The following is a 20199-nucleotide window of genomic DNA, read 5'->3' on the forward strand; positions in this document are numbered from 1 at the left end:
TCTAAAATAATATTTATTTAGAGGCAATAGTACACAAGATATCCACCAACAAATCTAAAGCTGATAGTGTAGTAGAATTATGAAACGTGCATGAGACCAGCAGACGATCTCTCTTTCATCCAAACACACACACGGTGCCTGAGGCCAGCCGGTGTTTGTACTCATAGAGGTAGTAGGAGGCTTGAGGGAAGTTGCATTTCATCTCCATCCTGCCCGGAACAACATGGACGGCCACACCAGATCCCAACCCCTCCTGCAGCTTCTTCAGCATGCGGGAAGCCAGGTAGCGCCTAGCCCTGCCTGGGTCTTCTTCTATGGAAGCGTACACCTCAGGTGGTGGGTTGGGGATCTTCCATTCCAAATCCACGATGAGCTGGTGGATGCGGCTTTTATCCAGTGTAGTGGGTGTGTCCCGGTAGCACGCCACCACATGGGGGATAGGAGCTTCAGATGCCACGGAGAGCAAATTGCCAGGCTGTCGTTCTGTTGCTTCACCTTCATTTTCTCCTCCTTCCTCCTCCTCCTCCTCCTTGGGTCCCACAGTGGGGTGGAGCATCACCGCCCAGCGCAGCCAATCGTAATTCTTCTCCAGGGTCTTCAGGATGCTCCCTGCCGCCTCGTCTGGGGGCAATCGGTTGTGGACGGCCTCCTGCAGCTGCTGCCGTATATCCTCTTCCGCCTGCTCCAGGAAGTAGCCTAAGCAGCGACCTCCCGTGTTCTTCATTTTCCTGTACAGGGCGCCCATACGGTCAGACCAGCTCTTGATAAGCAGAGCCTGGTCTCTTCCTGATAGGGAAGCCTGAGTGAAGAGGCAGAGCAGACCAGTGCCCAGGACAAAATTTATCTGTCAGAAGAAAGAGGAGAAAAAGAACGTGAACATGTGAAAGTGTCCATGACCCATAAATCCTTTAGCCAGCATTTTAGTCTGAGAAAGTGGAACCACAGGAACAAAACAGCTCTTTAAGAAACATGCTTTTTGCCTTTAAATGGTGTAAATACACCTCACCCTAACCCTGTATGTTGAAAAAAATGACAATGCACATGACAAACTGACTGTTCTCCTGTGACCCAGTCACCTTTCTGAGTAACAGCTGTAATTCATATTAAAATCACTGCTCGCAAGGCTTTAACAAACCTGACCTTTATGAGTAAGGCCTACACCAAAAAAGCACTATGTGGATATCCAGTGTTAGTCAGGCTCCTTTAGTGACAACACAGAGGGTTCTTATAATAATAATATTAATAATAATCAAAGCATTATTATTTCAGGTTTGGGTAATTATCTTATGTAGATGTAAGATTTTGTCTGGTTTAAGACAAAATGACATCGCCTTGGTTCTTGTTTCAGCACCAGAAGCATAATCACAGCAGATTACGTTATCACCTAAAATATGTTTATCTATGATAAGTTCTTCAAGGTTAAAGAAACTTGGCTGTAGTTTCTTTGATTAGCAAGGTCGGGCTCTTCAGGCTTGACCACATGATTTGCAGCCATGACTTTGATTACTGTAGTTGGTTCAAAATGTCCTTCTCTCAAAGTAAACCCTGCAGCTATATACACTGTGTGCAAAATAAGCTCCGTTTTCTCATTTTTATTTAAACCACACCATGAGGGCAAATTTTGCAACTATCATTTCACATCAGTTAGCTCGCCGTGCTTTTATATAAGTGCACTTGTGCAAATCAGTCCTTGAAAAGAGAAACGTGCAAACAAATTTACTCATTCGGCACCGTTTACAAGCAGAAGCTGCTTCAGCATTAAGGCTAATCCACACTTAAGGCCTTTAATAAGTGGACTCTGGACTGATTCGACTTTCTTGGATGGAAACTCTTCTCTTCACTGTGGTGATGACTGAAGAAAACAACTGTTCTAAACGGACAAGCAGCGCAAAGTGTGCACACTTCCTTTAACACCGTCTTACATTTTGTTTATAACAAGGAGGTCAGTGCTGACCCCACACAGCCAATTATGGTTTAAAGATAATCATCTAACTGCTTTTATATAACAAACAAGCCTGTGACTTCTGGGAGATTCATTTCCTGTAAAATTGGACAGTCATTATGTAGCAGACTGGCTCTGTGTGTCTTGCCAAGGGGAATGACAGATGGACTAAAGGACCCACAGTGACCATCAGGTCACTTTTAAATGTAAGAAATAGAAAAAAAGAAGTCTGTTTGATTCTGTGCATAATGGAGGAAAATGCTTTTATGGTAATAAAACCAGTAACCTTTCAGTTTCTTTACAAGCAACTAATGATTTTTTTAATTTTAGCTTTAAAGCCTGAGCTCTTCATCCATCGAAGCAAGCGACAGAACACATTTGTTCCCAGCACAGGCAAAGGTGGAATTTGCTGACTCAGCTCACGAGAAAGACAAGAGAAGGTCACAGCGAAGATTAAATATTCCGTTTATTTTCATAGCAAGAAGACAGATGCAGCATGCTTCATTCCCCACGGGACCTCAGTGCCTTTCTGTCACATTTATCTTTTTTGCTATGAAAACTAATAGTTAATCCGGTACAGCTGTGCTTCTCACTGCATTTTCCTCTCCTGCATTTTTTCCATAACTTGTTCTCAGTGGGATTGGATATATTTGTGCTGTTATTTATGTGACTGCATCTAACATAGAGTCTTCATTTTTGGATCTTATATAATGAAGTTCCAGGGTTGTTTTTTAATTATATATTTTTTTCCTTTCTCTTGGTTTGTACTTGATTGGAGATTTGTATTTACAGGATACCAAACAGCTTTAGACCTTGAAACTGAGGGCGTGTTGAAAAAGTGACCAGTTCTTTTTTTTTCCAGACTGTCCTTCAATGGGCTGTTTGAAGTATTTTGGGGGTGAGGTTCGAAGCAAGTTTATGTTTGATTAGGGGACCAAATAATGCATTTTGCCAGTGAAGGTTCTCACAAAGATAAATGTGCCAAAAAAAAAGTGTGTGTGCATTTGTGCATAAGATTGCTGTATCACCTCAGGCTTGCGTGCCTGTGCATAATGAAAGTCAAATAAGAAAAAAATGAAACTTTAATGACCCCGACTCCCTGCAGCCAAATGAGTTAATCACAAATACCCCTCCACACCAAGCACCACCCTTCCACAATCAGCATTTGACATCCACTAACCTTGACGCAGAACTCGCTCAGCTCCCAGCGCTTGGGCTTGCGGCTCAGTATGACCTCCTCCAGCAGTGGGGGCTGGTCTGTCAGTGCCGACACTCCCATTAGACGATTGTAGAGTGCTGTTAGCTGCCTCTCCAGCCGGTAATCCTGCACGTACTGCAGGAACACCTCAGTCTCCTTCTTGGTGAAGTCTGACTGGGCCCTCACCTAAAACAAGAGGAGATGGACTGCATCTAAAACCCAGTGGTTCGGGGCAATAATAAACTCTATACTTCAGTTTACTACAGGTCAAATTAAAAACATGACATTTTCCTTTAATATGAAAGAATGTTAGTAAATAATCTGGACAAGGACACATAAAGCTTTTCCGGTTCTCACACTCGACACCTTTTCTATCAATTTAGGTGTTTGCACTCACATTTGGCAGCTTTTAGCTGATGAAGAGTCTCATTATCTCTCATCCATTCACTCCAAAAATAACCAGCCACCCAGAAAATGACAACGTTTCCATGAATTCATTTGCTGCCTGTGTTTTTGTTACCACCCCACCTCGCCACCCTATCCACCACCAGCACCAAATGCAAATACCTGTAAACTTATGACATAACCAAATGCCACACTTAGCCGCGGAAATAATTAAAGAGAAAAATAGAAGGCGTAAGCCTGTTAATACGAGTCAGTAGAAATGAGCAGATGCTTTAATCATACATCTGGTCCCATATTTTTTACATAATACACTCACAGTGATGAATTCAAATGCAGTCCCAGTGTAAGCTTAGGGGTCTTTGTGCTTTACTTTTAAATATTTTTACTCTTCAGGCTTTATATATGTCAATTTATTGCCATAATACTGTTTTACATCCACCAGTGCTTCCAAGTCCTTCACCCTGTATTCAAACAATTTGATTAAAAAGACACTTCCCAGGATTAATTTCACCTTAGAGAACTGAAGGTGAAGCTAGCAATTGAAAATTTGGCCCAGGTTTTGATAAATAAAACTGCTTCCAGTCAGAATAGGGTCCACAGGTTGGAAACTTCACATATATTAGACTATAGGCGTATGTAAGACAAGTGTTTTGAGTAGAAAAGGAGAGCACAGGCAGGATTTCTTTTTAGCATTTTTTAAATTTTCTTTGATTTTAATTGTGGATTATTCAGTCTGTGTATGGTTTTATGTTAATGTATTTATTTATTTGTCTGTCATGGGATCAGTGAATAAAGATAAAATGTTCACGTCCCAGAACTTGAGGCATGATGTTCCAGTTGCTCATTTTATCTGCATACCCATTAAATAATTATATAATAAAATTATCACCATTGCTAATGAAATACTTGCTTATATAGTCTCTTTTCTAGACTTTGAATCATTTATTCAGATATATTACACAACCTTGCACATAAAATTGTGTTTATGAGGTCGTAGAGTTTTCTCACCGCAGTGCCCAGCTGGTAGTACACCACAGCCAGGTCGTTCTCCAGCTGATGGACCTCCTGGTCCTTCAGCAGGCCGTAGCTCGTTGCTCCCAGCTCCTGGTCGATGTGATCCAAGTTCTTCTTGGCCAGCTCAGTCTCCTCTTGTGTAGCACTGCCACCAAGATAGGAACAGATGCCCTGGACCAAGACCCTGTGCACAGCAAGTAAGTAAAGACACTCCTGGTTTAGCCCCCCCCCCCCTCAAAAAAAGACAAAAAAACGTTTGCATATAACAATAAGTTTGCATAGCTACAATGTGAATTATCATGTCAAAGAGGAAAACCCACCTCACAGTCTGCATGTAGCCCACTGGCTCCAAAACCTTTCCAAACATCGCCATGGCTCCTGAGCTGTCCTCTGGAAGGTTATCTAAGGAGAAGATGAACAGTTGAGATTTAGAAATGATGGAAGTTGGTGTAAATCACTGTGACATTTACCAGATCAAAAATCCTCTGGTTCTTTTTACACCTCGCCTCACTTGTTTGGTGTGCAGGTTTGTGCTGACCTTCACAGTGCGCTATTTATATACAATCAGTGTATCTGATAAGCGCCTTCCACCTACAATACCTTTTTGAACTTGAGAGGAAGAAAAAAGTGATGCGTACAGATTAATGTAAAGCTAGATTAACATTTGTGAAATGCTGAGAGGTGCATGTTCACCTGTGCACATGTATTGCAGGTGTTATATTTTCACATAATACCTGTATAAATAGTACATGTCATTTTCCAATCGTTTAGTCCAGTGCAGATCCAGGCTGTGGAGACAAACACAAGATCCTCTATTCATCAGAGGTTTCCTGGGTTCAGTTTCTCTGGGTCTATACAGCTCCATCTCCTGGCTGCATGGTCTCAGTATTTAACCTTTTATCCGGGTTATTTCTGGGGCATGTGGAGCCAAACAATATTGACATCTCTTTAAAATGGAGGCGACTGAATGTGTTAATATAGACCTGGAGCATTATCTCACATAAAAGGAGGGGTTATCTTCTATTTATCCTGAAATATAGCATTGCAGACTATTCAAAATAACATATACTGTACAAAAAAGTGCATCTAATCTTTATACTTGCTACACATGATATCCTTCTCTGTTCCGTTCTGTTTATTTGCACAGCATTTTGAATTGAATTCTCCAGAAACATCTTCTGATGTAGGTTGCATAAAAGGTCAGGGAGTATTAAGACAAAAGCAACGTCGAAATGGATTCAAGTCGATTAAACAATATAATAAATATTTCAGTGTCACAATGCAGAGCACGATATGAAGAAGTAACCATATACTTATGCCACTAAAATGCGCTGTCAAATAGAAAAATATCAAACGTTCGTCAGTTTTACCTTGTCTGTTAACACAGGGGGCGCGAATAAAACCCTTTGCACGTTAAACACTAAAACCCAAGAAGAAGAAGTCTCTTCCGCTTAATACCGGAAGAGGCGCCAAAATTGAAATTTCTTTCTTTCTGCCGACGTAGAAACGATAAACAAACGGCCTTTGAAGGTCTGACGTCGGTTTCAGAGTAACTGAGTGCGCTTTTGCTCGTGTCAGACTTTTGCCTGAAAATGGACTCGACTACACAATTCTTCAGCAAGCTGAAAAAGCTGGCAGTGACTCTGGAATCTGAGACTGCCAAGCTCCAGCTTGCATTTGAAAACCGCAACAGCGGCGACGACGACGACAGCGGTGAGAAACACGCTGACACACAGGCTGCTTAAATCGCTTACAGTGAAGTCATCGCACATATCTCAATAGGAATTCTTTTCTATTTCAGAAAAGACAGCCAGAGCGATGCGAGCCTATCATGAACTGAACTGTGACGTAGGGAACCTGAAGGTAAAAGTTAGCACGCCTTTTTTTTTTTTTTTAAATTTCATCTAAAGGTAGCGACATATACACACGTTAGCGCGACAGTGCAATATTTTATCAGCAGCTGCAACAAAGATCGTTAAATGCGTTATGTAAAATTAACCAAATGCATTCAAAAGTCCTGCACTCAAAATCTTACTTTAGGCAAACTTTGTATTTAACATATTAAAGGTAGAACTGTGGCTGATACACGATTATCTATTACACTTTTACATCCTTTATACTGTGGCTCCCAACTCAGAGACAGACCCTTTCAAAAGGCCAAGATAAATGTGGTTATTCTCTAATTATTGCCTGTCTTTTAAATATAGTTTGGCCAGCATCGTTATAAAAGCAAGTCTTGTCATTTGAAATGCCTGAGTGCACTTGTTCAGGCAGTTATTCAGAAGGCATAAAAATTAAATTGCATTTCTGTACTGTGTAACTGCGTACAAAACGTTATTGATTTTACCTACAAAATTACTACCCGTTAATTATTACTGCAGGTAAAACCATTTTGCTATTGCTGAGCTCTCCACTGATGTGAGAATAATATTAAGTCTTTACCTGCCAAAGGTTTTCCACGTCTTTGACTTCTGTTAACTGAACACTTATTTCAAGCATCGTAAGGAATATCTGTGTGTCATTTATAAACCGATTATTTATAGCAGTATCTTTATTGAAGACTAATATTGTAAATTGGTTGGGCGGTTCATTTTTGAATGGTGGATGCTCATCACTTCTAGTCTCTTCTCGGGTAGGGACAGATCCAGGATGCCTTGGCTCAGCAGAAAGCAAAGAATAATGAGACGAGCAGCTTCATTAAGGCGTGTAGAGTAATGGAGCAGAAAGTCTTCAAGGACATGGGGAGGCTGAAGAGACACTGCGAGAACTATGGTTACCAAGCTCCCTGTGACACCCAGAGATTAACCAGTAAGTATTAACAATGGCAAAACGACTACATAACACTGGTAATCATGTGTAATGATTTCTTTTCATTTAAAAGAAAAGCGACATGCATTTATGGTGTTCTTATTGTGACTTTTTCTTATATAGAGCCTAAAGATCAGGCGGAGGAGGCTAAAGATGAAGAAGCAGATGACGACTCAGTAGAAGAGGAAAATCAGGAGGAGGATGGAGGGAATCCTTCCTCAATGGCTCCAAAACCAGAGCTGCCCAACACTGATGTGCTGCGAACTCCGCAGCTCTCTGATTTTGGTTTGTCTGAACTGCACCTAAAGAGAGTTCTGGCTGGGACTGAGTGGTGTTCAGAAGTTCCCCCAATGCCTGAGATGAACCTTCCTCACCCCTCACTCAAAGCATCTGTACCATCGCCCATGCCCATTACCCCCAAATGTAACCTGCGAATGGATGACTACGAACTCCAAACACCCCAGATGCATGACTTTGGCATCACAGAGCACACAATGTGTCTGAACAATGACTTCACCATGAATCTGTTCAAGAAGGCTGAGAACCACCCAAGGTACAGTGGTATGAACTATAATGACCCCTGCCGGCCACACGCAGGGTTTGTAGGGTTACTACTGCAGGTCCTTTAAGACTTTACTGTGTAAAACTGCTTTATCCTGCTTTATGAGTCTCTTCTTGTTCAACAGACCATTACAGGACACAACTGAACCACCAGTGAACGCTTTAATAGACAGTTTGCAGACAAAAGGTATGAAACTGTCAACCTCATAGCTCTTCTTCACCCCACAATAGGTGACTGTCATCTACACTCATGGAAAAGAGAAAGTTTTCACAAAACTCTACGCTGTCCTGTTTAAAAACTAAGTACGCCCAATGATTCAGTACTTTGTAGACACGTCTAGACCCATAACTTGAAGTAATAACTTGAAGTAAATATAGAGACAATAACTTGAAGTAATTGTCTGTATAACTTTATCAGTCTGTCAGTTTGTCCTGGAGAAATTTTGGCCCACTCTTCTTTACAACATCAAGTCTGTGGCCATTTATGCATCGCTCTCTTAAGGTCTGCACTTTGATTGTACCATTGTTACACATTGATTCTTTTCTTTGTCAGCCATTCTGTTGTTGATTTGCTGATATTCTTGGGATCGTTGTCCTGTTGCATGACCCAGTATCAGCCAAGCTTTGTCTGTCGGACAGATGGTCTCACATTTGATGCTAGAATCCTTTGGCATACAGAGAAATTCATGGTCGATGAATGACTTCAAGGTGTCCAGGACCTGTGTCTGCAAAACGATCCCAAATAATCACCCTGCCTGAATGCTATTTGATTAGCTGCTATTTAAGATCTTAGTTTCTGTGGAACGGTGTACTCACCTTTTCACAGGACTGAACAGAGTTCAGTGAAAACGTTTTTTTCACACAAATGTATAAAGTATACATCTTTAGTAAAGAAATCACGTCTTTACTATTCAGGAAACAAGATGTTTCTCTTCTTCAGTTGTCTTTTTCTTGCATGACTTTATCCAGCACTTAGTTTATGATCAGATGTTTCCCTTTGCATTTATTTTCATCTTACATTTTCTAAACACAGTGTTTTTTCGAGTGTTATAAACTATTTAAAATATCTTACTATTTATTTATTAGTAAGTTGTAAGTAATCTTATGTCATGACATATTCTGATGCCTGTTAATTAAAAAGTGTATGTTTGAATATGGTTATGTTTTCATGTTAAATAATGATACAAAATCCCCAGTGTTTAGCCAGTGGAGACTACAAGTTTCCACATCACACTTGTGCAGTTTTTGTGCAGATTTTTTCACTACTTGGGTCTGAAAAAAAAAAAAAAGTGTACTGAACATTTTGTTCAGCGAAATCTGACGTCCAAAAGAGAAATAAAAAAACACTGACCAAAACAAGCTTTTCATAGAAAGTGATCAGCTTTAAGTACTCGGGAACTACATTTGTTTTCATTAAACAGCTCAAGGCTTTGTCAGTGCACCATTTTTCTATCTGAAATTTTGCTTGTTTTTCAAAGATGCCACCTGAAGGTATTAAAAATTCTATACTATGTATTTAAAATACCTAGTATTTTGAAAAATAAAAGTAGCACATGTAGAGAAACGGCACCAGGCTGTTAAGAGAAAGCACTGCAGTGAAATGGTTCTAAATATCTTCCTGTGTGACATTGTTTTGATTACCTTCAGCTGAAAAGCTGGAATCACCAGAGCCGCCTGTGTTTTGCACCCCGGGATTCAAGATTAAAAAGACAAACGGTCACTCCTCTCCAACTGCACAAGACACTGGTGTCCCAGAATTCCCCTGTCACCCTGGCAACCTACCTGCCACACCCGAAGTCCCAGCATTTCAAACGCCGTACGTGAACCGACTAGTCAGTACCAAAAAGGTAAGAAATAAAATGTAACTGTGTGTGTTTTTGTTTCTGACATTTTGATTTCACATCACCTTTTTAATTTTATTTAATTTTTTTAGAGCACACAGCAGCCTGAGCCATCCGTTATGCAAACGGATAATGACACCCAGACCTTGGATCTTCCATCCCCACCTTGTAACAGGGCAGCTGGTTTCAAACGCACCTGGGAATATGATGTGCCCGATATATCCACCACGGGTTTAGAGGACAAGCAGATGCCAGTGATGCCCAACCTAGAGTCTGCTTTGGGAAATTCTTTACAAAGTGTAAGACGAACAGGAAAGCATTTACTTTTAACCAGAGATGCTCACAGCTGTATGGCAAACAATATGACTAGTCAGATGTAATATGACTAGATTTTATGAAAGGTTGGTTAAATAAAATGAACTGTAATCTCCAGAAGGGAAACTTCCTTCTTATAGTAACTGACTAATATAGCTTCTGTTTTCAGTCCGTTCCTAATATATCAAAATATTTTTTAATTTTGAGTCTCACCACAAGAAATTTTTAAGAAAAAAGGTGTAATAAAAAAATTAAAAGCATCTTACTAGCAAACAAATTCTGTTGTTTTACATGAAGTCAAAAATGAGCTAAAATTGCTCATTTGATTTTCATTCCTGTGCACAGATGAGATTTATCAAAATGTGAATGAAACATGTTTAAAGGTCAACGTTTTTCCTGTCATTTACAGAGCAATGGGAAAATCCTGAAGTTCAGTGAGAATGAAAAGGTAGCTAAGGAGCCCAATGTCAACAGCCTGGAGTTGGATGGACTCACCCAGGAGTTCAGCTTGGGGACACCTCGTATAAGAGCACACTACCAAGAGCCAACCACCCCGGAGATGCCAGACCTGAGCTCTATCACACAGGACATCTGTAAAGTTAGTCTTGTTTAGTCCCATAAAAGCACTTTTGAAATCCATAGGTTTGCTGTTTGCAGATAAATTCATGTTCCTTGTTGACGTGAATGTTACATAACATCTATAATTTGTTAAATTTCCTCTCGTGCTCTTTCCTCCTATTTTGTAGCTTGTGTCCCAGGCTCAGTTGAAGAAGACAACAATGACAAATGAACACCCACCTGTCAAGCCTGACAAAAAGAAACACAGGTAGCCTGTTATAAAATAAGAAATATAGATATAGGTGGCAATATTAAATTCATAAACTCTAAATTAGTAGCTTTTATTGTGTGTCCATTTCAAAGGCTGGTGCGCGGTAGCAGAGAAGAATATTAATGTAAAATATTAGATATGAGATATCATTTGTATATATTTTTAATAAATGTTGAACTTTTGTGTTGCTTATTTCTGTCTCTCCTGATGAAATGTGTTAATTTCTTTATTTCACTGTTTTATCCATTCTTACATGATGCGTGCCTGCAGTCTTTCTTTCAAAACTTTGATTGTGACGTGTCACCTTCCATCCATTCCTCTCCCAGATCTGCAAGTCTGTCTGAAGTGTCAGAGAACGAGTTCCAGAGTTTACCGAGCTACCTGAGGCAGATGAGCCTGAACAGCCTCAACCAAACGGTTCACAACATCAACAATTTCATGGCAGAGTATCAAGGTCAGTGTTATATTTGTGCACAGGGTCATGGATGAATGCAGCTATTATTTAAACAGCTCCGGTTATGGAGGATGGCTGCGCCCTCCATGACCCTGGTTCTACCGGAGGTTTCTTACAGTTAAAAGAGAGTTTTTCCTTCCCACTGTTGCCAAGTGCTTCCTTATAGGGGGTCCTCTGATTGTTGGGGTTTTCTCTGTAATGTTGCAGGCCTTTATCTTCCAATATAAAATACCTAGAGGCAGCTATTGTGATTTGGTGCTATATTAATAAAACTGAATTGAATAGCTTTGTAACTAAAAGTGGAGGGTCAGTTTGTAACTGTAGCGGAGAAGAATGTAATCATACATTAATGTACTACAGGACACACCACAGTCAAGGTGCGTGAGAAACTGAGACTCTGACACAGCAGTTTAAACTTCTCACTGAGGCAGTGGTGTTGATGCTGTGGTCAGTAGTTTAGAAAACACCTGTGATCGCACACAGTGGTTTTCAGATTGGCTGCAAACTTGGAAAACAAATTATCTTGCTGGTTTGACTTTTGTTCAGTTGGATTTGATTACTGCAGTTACACTGGACTTCCACAGATTTCTTCATTAAATCAGAGGAGCGCTTCCTGTTTTAAAAATAGCGTCCAGTAGTTTTCACGGTTATGCTGAAATCCTTCCCTGAATAAAGCTGCCATCCTCTGTTAGTTTGGACTGTTAATTAGCAGCAGAGGGTGCTATTTGCATAAGTAAACAACCAAATGGGAATGAACAGGTCTGTGTTGGCGATGTTTCCCTTGGTTACTCAATGGGAGATCATCTATAATCTACCCCGTTGTACTTAAAACATGAGAGGTTAAAAAATGGTTTAATCGTTTAAAAAACTGAGCTTCTAAAGTAACAAGAAATCTGGATTCACAGAAGCTGCTTTCGGCTGCTCCCTTGTCACAAGCGGGTGTCACAGCGGGTAGCGCTGCCTGTTTGATTTGGCAGTTTTACACCGGATGCCCTTCCTGACACAACCCCAATGAGAAATTAGGATTCATAAACCTGTCAAATTGTTCCTGATAGCAGCAAGAACTAGCTGTACTGTGTTAAACTTTTAGACGCTTCAGACTGATTACACAATACCATCAGGGAAGCACCTGATCAGACTGAAATCTGAGGATTTGTCCCATTTTTAAAATCAAAGGGTGGGGACATCACATATAATATCTATATACGACCAAGCCTGTCATCATATTTCATATTTTCCTGTCATATGCATACTCTTACAATAGTAAATGCTCATTTTAAACACGACCAGAGTTTCAAATGATGTCGGTGATCCTTGTAAGCCCAAACGCTCAGGTTTCAAACTGCTGGAAATGCTGTCTTTTCACTTGTGTTTTTCTCATAAGAAAATATCTTTTATATGCGCTTGTAAGGCGCACAGCTCTGTTTGTGAGGAGCATCCCATGAGAAGAAAGTTGGCTTAAAAGGAAGTGGCCTTGGGAAGGATGGTGGTGATGGAGGGAAGCTAAAACTGCTCCTTTCACTGGATGAACTGTGGGGGCTGCACAAAGGGCCACATTCAGATAAACAGTTATTTAAAGCTGTGAATCATGCAAAGTTAACTTAATGTAGTCCAAAAATAAACATGTCAAGCTGGAAATGAGCATATTAGGTCCCAGCTGAATAGATCTACATCGTTTTCTCAAAGTACACACGGTCATATAATGGCTGTATCCACTGTTGTGCCTACAGATAATTGTTTATACTCAGTGCTCAAGATAACAGTATGATATTTGGAAAGTAAACAAGAGATGTTTGTTATTTCTCTGATTGCAGATCTCTTGGTTAAAATGTCTCAGGACATTTGCTACCAGCACCAGGCTGTTCATCTTTATTGTTAGCAGAACAGCCAGTTTGTTTCTTTGCCTGGTTTCATCAGTTTAACATTGATCTGGCTTCAGTGAGGTTTCAGCTACAAAATTACCATCATCGGTTACATAATTGGAATTATATACTAAATAGATTTCCTCCAGTTTAAGCCCCCGAAACGTTTCAAAAAGCCAGATTTTTACAGACATGGTGTGTTTGTTATTTTAGCGGTATCCCTGCAAATCATCATGTGAACAAGCTCTCATTTCTCTAATCTGTCCCTTTTCTGTGGCGCCCTCTGCAGGAGAAACAACAGAGTTTCAGATGGAGAAGCTGAAGAAGATCATCAGTGTCGGAACCAAGGCCCCCGTATACATCCTCTGTCTCACAGAGCTCAAGAGACTGAAGCATGTGAGAGGAGACCGGAACACCTCTGTGTACAGACTGATCACACACATCTAAAGGTTGTCCATCCGTTGGCGCAAATCTATGTGATGTTAAGCACTTAAGCTGCAGGCAAAGATTATCTATCAAGTCAAACAGCAAAGAAAAACATACATTATGAGAAGAGTCCCAACAAATGAACTCAATCAGAGAAAGCAGCTATCCTTTATATTGTATATGGTTTGTGTTTTGATTGTAAATAGTACATGGACCTGTGAGTCAATAATTTGCATTTCCATGGTTGTATGCAATAAAATGGAAACTGGCTGTTTAGACAAGTAGTACAGATTCGTATAATACATAAAGATATATATTTAGACAATGTTGGATTAAAAAGGCTAAACTTTTATCAATAGCAAGCTCAGTCTTCTGCAGCGGGAGTATAACACATGACTTGTTAATAATTCAGCCACGTGAATATGTATTGTCAAACTATAGATGGTTTATCCATTCACCACAGCTCACTTTTAATTGTCCTTATCCATTTGTATGAAGTTAAATAAAATAGCAAATGAGACTGTTAATCAGAAAATTCTGAACTTTTATTGCTCATTGCTGTGATGTGTTGCATGTGACTACTACTATCTTGATCTTTAACAAATTGGTAATTGGCTTTTCAAATATAACTAGTGAGTTTTATCTTTGTGCAGTCTAAACACACTTGTATTGAAATAAGCTACTGTATCACAGTTGTGTGCTGTGGATGAAAGCCAAGTACTGTACTCCAGTTTCAGAGCTGATTAACAGAGGGATCTAATAAGCTACAGGTATATTGCATCTGTTTTATACTGTCTGTGGTTGTTTCCAGTTGCTGTGGTTTGTTTTTTCCTTCGTCATGTTCATTTTCGAAAATTAAAAAAGAGCAAATTAACCATTTGTGTGATTTCGGGACATTAGCGTTTATGCTTCTCGGCGTGAGTGAAGATCGCATTTCAATGACGTCGTCCCGAGATGGTCCAATCAGAGTGACGAAAGCTAACGGCCGTTGATGACGGAACTACAGTTTTTTTTTGTCGCCCTCTGGTAGACCACCATTTTGGGAGTCAAAACACCCAGCAAACTGCAGCGCACACTTCCACGCTTCTCCGTGGCCTTACTATGGTTCACACCTGTGTGGTGGCAGGCTGCAGGAACAGAAGGACACCAGGCACCACCTTATCTTTCTACCGTTTCCCACGGGACCCCGAGAGGAAGCAGCGCTGGATAGCTGCTGTGAACCGAGAGGGCTGGGTGCCGAACGACGGCAGTCGGCTCTGTAGTACTCACTTCATTTCAGGTATGAAGGCAAAACCACTCTGAACCCTAAAAGTGTCCCCCTGTGTGGGTTTTTTTTTTTTTTGTTGTTTTTGTTTTTAAAGTAAACCAGTTCACACTGATGTTGCTGGGCTTCCACATAAACACTCGTGTCTAGAAAACCAAGGAGTTTGGTTTTTTTGCTGTCAGTGCGGTGTTGTGTTCAAAGGTTGTATGAATTCAGGAGGGACAGTGGCATAGTCGGTGTAACTGCAGCGGGTAATAAACATGTTTAGGTTCACTATCACATAGTAAAAACCCTCACTGATTAAAATTACTGGAAAAAGGCGGTGTTTGTAGCTGTAAGCCTTTGAATATCTAAAAAATAGCTGTACGAAACTAAGTTGAGATGGAAATGAAATGTAGCATTACTGCAATTAATTCAGTTGGGATGGGTTATAAATTTTGTTTACTAAATATATGAAAGTAGATGCCACTAATGGTACGTGCTATTTTAATGCTAGGTTTGTGTTTTGTTTTTATTGTCTGGTGTGTGCAATCTTTTTGTGTGCAAAGATTTTCATACTTAAATTTTGTTTGTAGAGGAAAAATTAATTAGGGATGTACTGACTGAACAACAGCAACTGTTTGTTATTTTATGTATTGCACGCTACAAAATGAGAGAGCACTCTAAATCACAAGTATCATAAACAGATGAATATGAATCTGATTCTTTTTCTTTTTTTCACATGCAGGTAAACAGGTGAAGAATCCGCGTTCTCCGGATTATGTTCCTTCTGTGTTCACGGTGGCTCCCTTATGCCCAGAGATGAAGGAGCCGGGTGCCTTAGAGATCGTGGACAAACAGGAAGCACGGGTGGAGGCAGCCAATGCCTTGCTGTTCCTCCAGGGCCAGGGCATGTCTGCGGTGGATGAACAGTGCCAGGAAAAGCATCCTGAGGTGAAGGAACAGGAGACCACTGCGGAGGAGAGTGCCTCCTCCTCCCTCAGCACTGAAGATGATGACGATGACGATGAAGATGATGATGATGATAATGATGATCAGTCTGTGAGTGACAGCAAGAAAGGAAAGTTTGCCCAGACATCTGATGTCCCGGTGAACTTTGATGACATCTTGAAAGCCCTGAAGAGGGAGAATCAGGCCCTCAAGGAGTCTGTGGAGAAAATGTCTCTCTCAGAGAACTCCTTAAGGAATGATGCTGAGAAAGTGAAGTTTTACACTGGTTTACCCAACTACTTTGTCTTAGAGACAGTCATGTGGCTGCTGGCACCTCATATGGATGGAATGAAAAACGTCAAGCTCTCCAAGTTCCAGCAGCTGCTGCTGACACTAATGCGTCTCCGCCTGGACCTCCGCAATCAGGACTTGGCTTATCGCTTTGGCGTGAAAGTCGGCACAGTAACCAGAACAGTTCACCGGATGGTCAGCATCATGTCCTCTACTCTGGTGCCAACGGCTGTCTTTTGGCCCTCCAGAGCTGAGCTCCGTAAAAACCTGCCAGCCGCGCTGCGAGCCTCTCACCCTGACTGCGCCGTCATCATAGACTGTTTCACCGTGCCTTTCGAGGACCCGGTCTCTCAGGGGGCGGGGCCAAGTTATAACGTGTTTAAGTATCTGATTGGTGTGGCTCCGCAAGGCGTGGTCACTTTTGTCTCTAGGGGTGTGCTGGGAAACGTCAGTGACAAGAGCCTGGCTGAGGGCTGTGGATTTTTGTGCAAGCTTCTCCCGGGCGATGTCGTACTGGCAAGCCGTGACCTGGACATCGGAGACTCCGTGGCAGCACGTGGAGCCTTGTTTAAAATTGCTGACAGCTACCAGGGAGAAGCATATGGGAGAACAGAGGGCTCATTGCTGGCTGATCCTTCCTCTGAGACAGTGAGCGTGCAGAGGCATGTGGAGAGGGTGATCTCTATGGTAAAGCAGCGGTACGCCATGCTCACGGGCCCTGTCGAGAGCGCCTTCACTGCAGCCTCTGAGCGCACGTCGAACCTCTCAACCTTTGATAAGATTGTGCAAGTTGCCTGTGCCTTAAACAACCTGTGCATCTCTGCTGCTCCACTCGAGTGATGTGTAGACAAACGCCTCGTGCTCCTTTAATGCTGATCAGGCTCTTCAGTTCCCTTTACTGCTTTGGACTGCACTTCTTGCTGTCCCTCTGAGTCTATGTGTCGACACTACATCATGACTACAGCAAATAGATTTATACTTTTCCACTATAATACTAACTTTCAATCTATGTCACTCCTTGTGATCTGGGTTAGTTTATACTTAGCAATAGGACCATTTCTCCAAATACAGAAACCACATTTCTGAGATGTAATGTCATTAAGTTATGCACCTCCCCTCACAAAGAATGGCTGACTTGCAAGAATTTATTTTGTTTAGGCTTTGGGTGAAAACTGTGAGTAAAAACCTTATGAAATATGTCTTTATTAGCTACTTGTAAATGCTGAAGTATACACACTGCAGTTTGGGTGATGCATTTCCACTGATCCCACATCTCTGACTGTTAAGTGTGTCTTTCCCATCCCTGACTGTAGTTACCAGATTACATCCATCTGCTGCAGAGAAGTGGCATGTTGCTTAAACCTTTTTTAATTTTTATTTATTTTTTTGTTGCTTCCCTGCATCTAAATCAGGAAGTGTGCACATAGGAATATGCATAGAAAGAGGTTAAAATACCAGAAATGCCAAACAAAGTCGTACACAGTAGTACTCCTCGGCCACAGTGTCTCCTCTCTGTTCACAGTGCAGGGACAGAAATGTCCTGTGGTTTGTGAAGGAGTACTGGTTCTAAACTCATCTTTTTTGGCATAGTCACATTTTTGTAAGCCAGGTAATTTTATTGCAGAGTACAGTCAGCTGTGATGATTAGCTACAAGTTGGCAATTCGAGCACATCTTGGAATGGCAGATGTCTTTAATGTCTTCATCAGCAGTGATTTGCTGGTTTTGCAGGTTTAAACAATAACAATAATAGTAATGATGATGTTGATGAACAGAAAATTAGCCTTCAGCTTGAGCTGTATACAGTGATTAACAATGATGTCCATTTTTACTGAGCCACGTGTTTAGGTAATTATTAATTTTCCCAAAGTAGTTAAAGCTCCTTATACAAAAATCTCAAAAGAATCATCTTTTGTGTTGGTGCAGAAGTAAACAGTATTGCTGACATGCTGTTGAGCCTGAAGAAACACATTGTTAGACGAGTACATCAGCTACATTTAACATGTGGATTCATTCTCACTGGTTTGTCCTCTCCTGTGGGAGACTGTGACAGGCTTTGGTCCATGAGCACGAGCCACAGCAGTAGTTATGATACAAGGCTGCGGGTTATTTCCAGAAAGGTTACCCAGCAACTGAAATTTTGATCTTTTTAAAGGGTTTGACCTTTCAGTAATGTAGACACACCAACTGAAAAGTTTATACTGATATACAGTATATCTGCATTTTTTTTTTCATTTGAAGCTAACCCCTCTGATTATTGAATTACATATTTTAGTAGTGCTGCTTTGCTGGTGCCTTAGTTTGTAAAGCTGTTCCAGATCAGCCCATATTTTCTACAGATATTTATTTTGACATCATGCACTATTCTTTGGACTTTTTCCTGGTTTGGTCCCTAAGCCAGATGTGCATGATGAGTCAGCATCTGTAGTCAACAAGGTCTAAATGTGTGTTCCCATTGTTTTGTTGTTTGTTTGTTTGTTTGTTTTTAAGGTACATCATTCTTGTGTGCTCAACCCTCTGCCAAAACTAATCTAAAGTCACTACACTTATACATATGTTTTCTCCTAAGGTTTGAGGGGCTACAATACAATTGGCTCAGGGCCCAAAAATGAATTGGGAATGCTCCAATAACAAAGACTACACTTAAGTTCAGGTGCTGGGCTTTAACAGGTGATGCTTCATAATCGGTGTTAGGTTCAGAATGTGCCTTCTGTTCTCAGACCCCTGGATATCCCAGACAACAGATGCTTGTCTGTCTTTTCTGACTGGTCATGTTTTGGTTGACACTGTATTGCTCTGGGGCTTCCATAAGGACATCTAGCCACAGTATTTAGTCCACTTGCCTGCTTTTCTCCCCTTCAATTAGCCATGGTGTTTGGCACTGCTGATGCTCTAAACAAACTATAAAAATCAAGTTAATTAGCAGTACTATGGGTTGATATATTTCTTCAGCAGTGCATGTACTTTGGATGAACAAATGCTTCATTTTTTTTTTAAATCAAGTCTTTGACTGAGTAGACTGTATCTGCAGACCTTGCTTGCTCTTTTATGGAGGGAGTGAAAAGCCCCCTTTTTTGACTGATTAAAATAGTCTTACAGGCTGGTTTAAATGGTGTTTGCCCGTTCCTAAGGTAGTGAGTGCTGCTGGAGGACTGTTATCAAGCAAGGCCAAATACCAGTATTAATAGTAGTTAAAAGGCTTTGTGAAATGACTGTTGGTTTATTCTGTCTGTATTTAGTTCTTACATGCATAAGAACAAAGTCAATACTTCCTATTTGATGTTTTTCCTGCTCTAAAATAAAAGAGCTTCTAGGATGACATGTATGAAAGAAGTTTATAAACTCATGTTTTTCTCACACTACATTGCTGTTTGACATTATTGTTACGGACGCATGTGCTTCCATGATGTGTAAACTCCTGAAGGTTTCCTGTTTAGTTTCTCTTTTAATATAGCTCCTGTGACTGAAAAAATAAAGTTGTGGAATTGCATCAGCTTAACGGCGACTCTTGGGTACTGGGTATGTTATTCTGTGTGTACGTGTAAAATATTGAAGCTCTGTGCTGTACGTGTTGTCCTGTGATAACTGACATTATTATAACGTTTTATTTGCTTTCACACTGAGTCATTGGTAAAAACTATTTCCAAGGCCGGAGAGGGGTGACTGAGTAATGTAATGTGCAGATATACTTTATTTATCAAAGGGAAAAATGCTTGGAGGAAGCTCCGCCTGTGAATATTTCAGAGGAAGGAAATCAAGACGTCTCACTCCGTTGCTTTTTGCAGTCACTGCAGCGGTGAAAACCACAGCTCGTTACTACTCGCTATTGCACTGACAGCGTAAACTAGAACCCCGCAGTTCTGTTTCTATACTTAACTCGTTATTAAAATCAAAAGTAAAACTTACTGATGCACTTCAACAAAAAAACGATTTGTACGACGCCGAATACGCAAAAACATTTTTAATTTTAATTTGTTCGCAAACGGTAACAGCGCCTAGCTAACAACGTGAACGGAGTGAACGGCAGTCGCCTAATAGACGATCTTCAGGTCCGCTGACG

The 20199-nt window shown here is 40.8% G+C and overlaps 3 protein-coding genes across 4 annotated transcripts; 2 read left to right on the forward strand and 1 right to left on the reverse strand.

The window, feature by feature from the left end:
* Positions 1–3: 3 nt before the first annotated feature.
* Positions 4–5956, reverse strand: LOC146371149 (uncharacterized). 2 transcript variants are annotated; one of them, XM_084908621.1, is made up of 5 exons: positions 5930–5956; positions 4880–4961; positions 4554–4743; positions 3123–3326; positions 4–844 (listed from the first exon to the last, which is right to left on the reverse strand). In XM_084908621.1, exons 2-5 carry the CDS (start codon positions 4930–4932, stop codon positions 116–118), a joined length of 1176 nt encoding a protein of 391 aa, XP_084764747.1. In that variant the 5' UTR covers positions 4933–4961; positions 5930–5956; the 3' UTR covers positions 4–115. The 2 variants fall into 2 exon arrangements, with proteins under 2 accessions (XP_084764747.1, XP_084764746.1); XM_084908620.1 differs by lacking the exon at positions 5930–5956 and adding an exon at positions 5294–5484.
* A 55-nt stretch (positions 5957–6011) lies between these two features.
* ska3 (spindle and kinetochore associated complex subunit 3) lies at positions 6012–14566 on the forward strand. Its single transcript, XM_084908605.1, has 11 exons — positions 6012–6272; positions 6361–6422; positions 7196–7367; positions 7491–7920; positions 8054–8115; positions 9576–9775; positions 9862–10068; positions 10494–10682; positions 10831–10910; positions 11240–11367; positions 13519–14566. The coding sequence occupies exons 1-11, from the start codon at positions 6152–6154 to the stop codon at positions 13674–13676; spliced, it is 1809 nt and encodes a 602-aa protein (XP_084764731.1). The 5' UTR covers positions 6012–6151; the 3' UTR covers positions 13677–14566.
* Positions 14567–14656: 90 nt separating this feature from the next.
* LOC146371151 (uncharacterized) lies at positions 14657–19644 on the forward strand. The gene is made up of 2 exons (XM_084908606.1): positions 14657–14934; positions 15647–19644. Exons 1-2 carry the CDS (start codon positions 14757–14759, stop codon positions 16978–16980), a joined length of 1512 nt encoding a protein of 503 aa, XP_084764732.1. The 5' UTR covers positions 14657–14756; the 3' UTR covers positions 16981–19644.
* Positions 19645–20199: the final 555 nt, after the last annotated feature.

This window comes from Perissodus microlepis, chromosome 16 (genome assembly GCF_051167445.1).
Source record: "Perissodus microlepis isolate ML-2025 ecotype Zambia chromosome 16, ASM5116744v1, whole genome shotgun sequence".
Taxonomy (NCBI): domain Eukaryota; kingdom Metazoa; phylum Chordata; class Actinopteri; order Cichliformes; family Cichlidae; genus Perissodus; species Perissodus microlepis.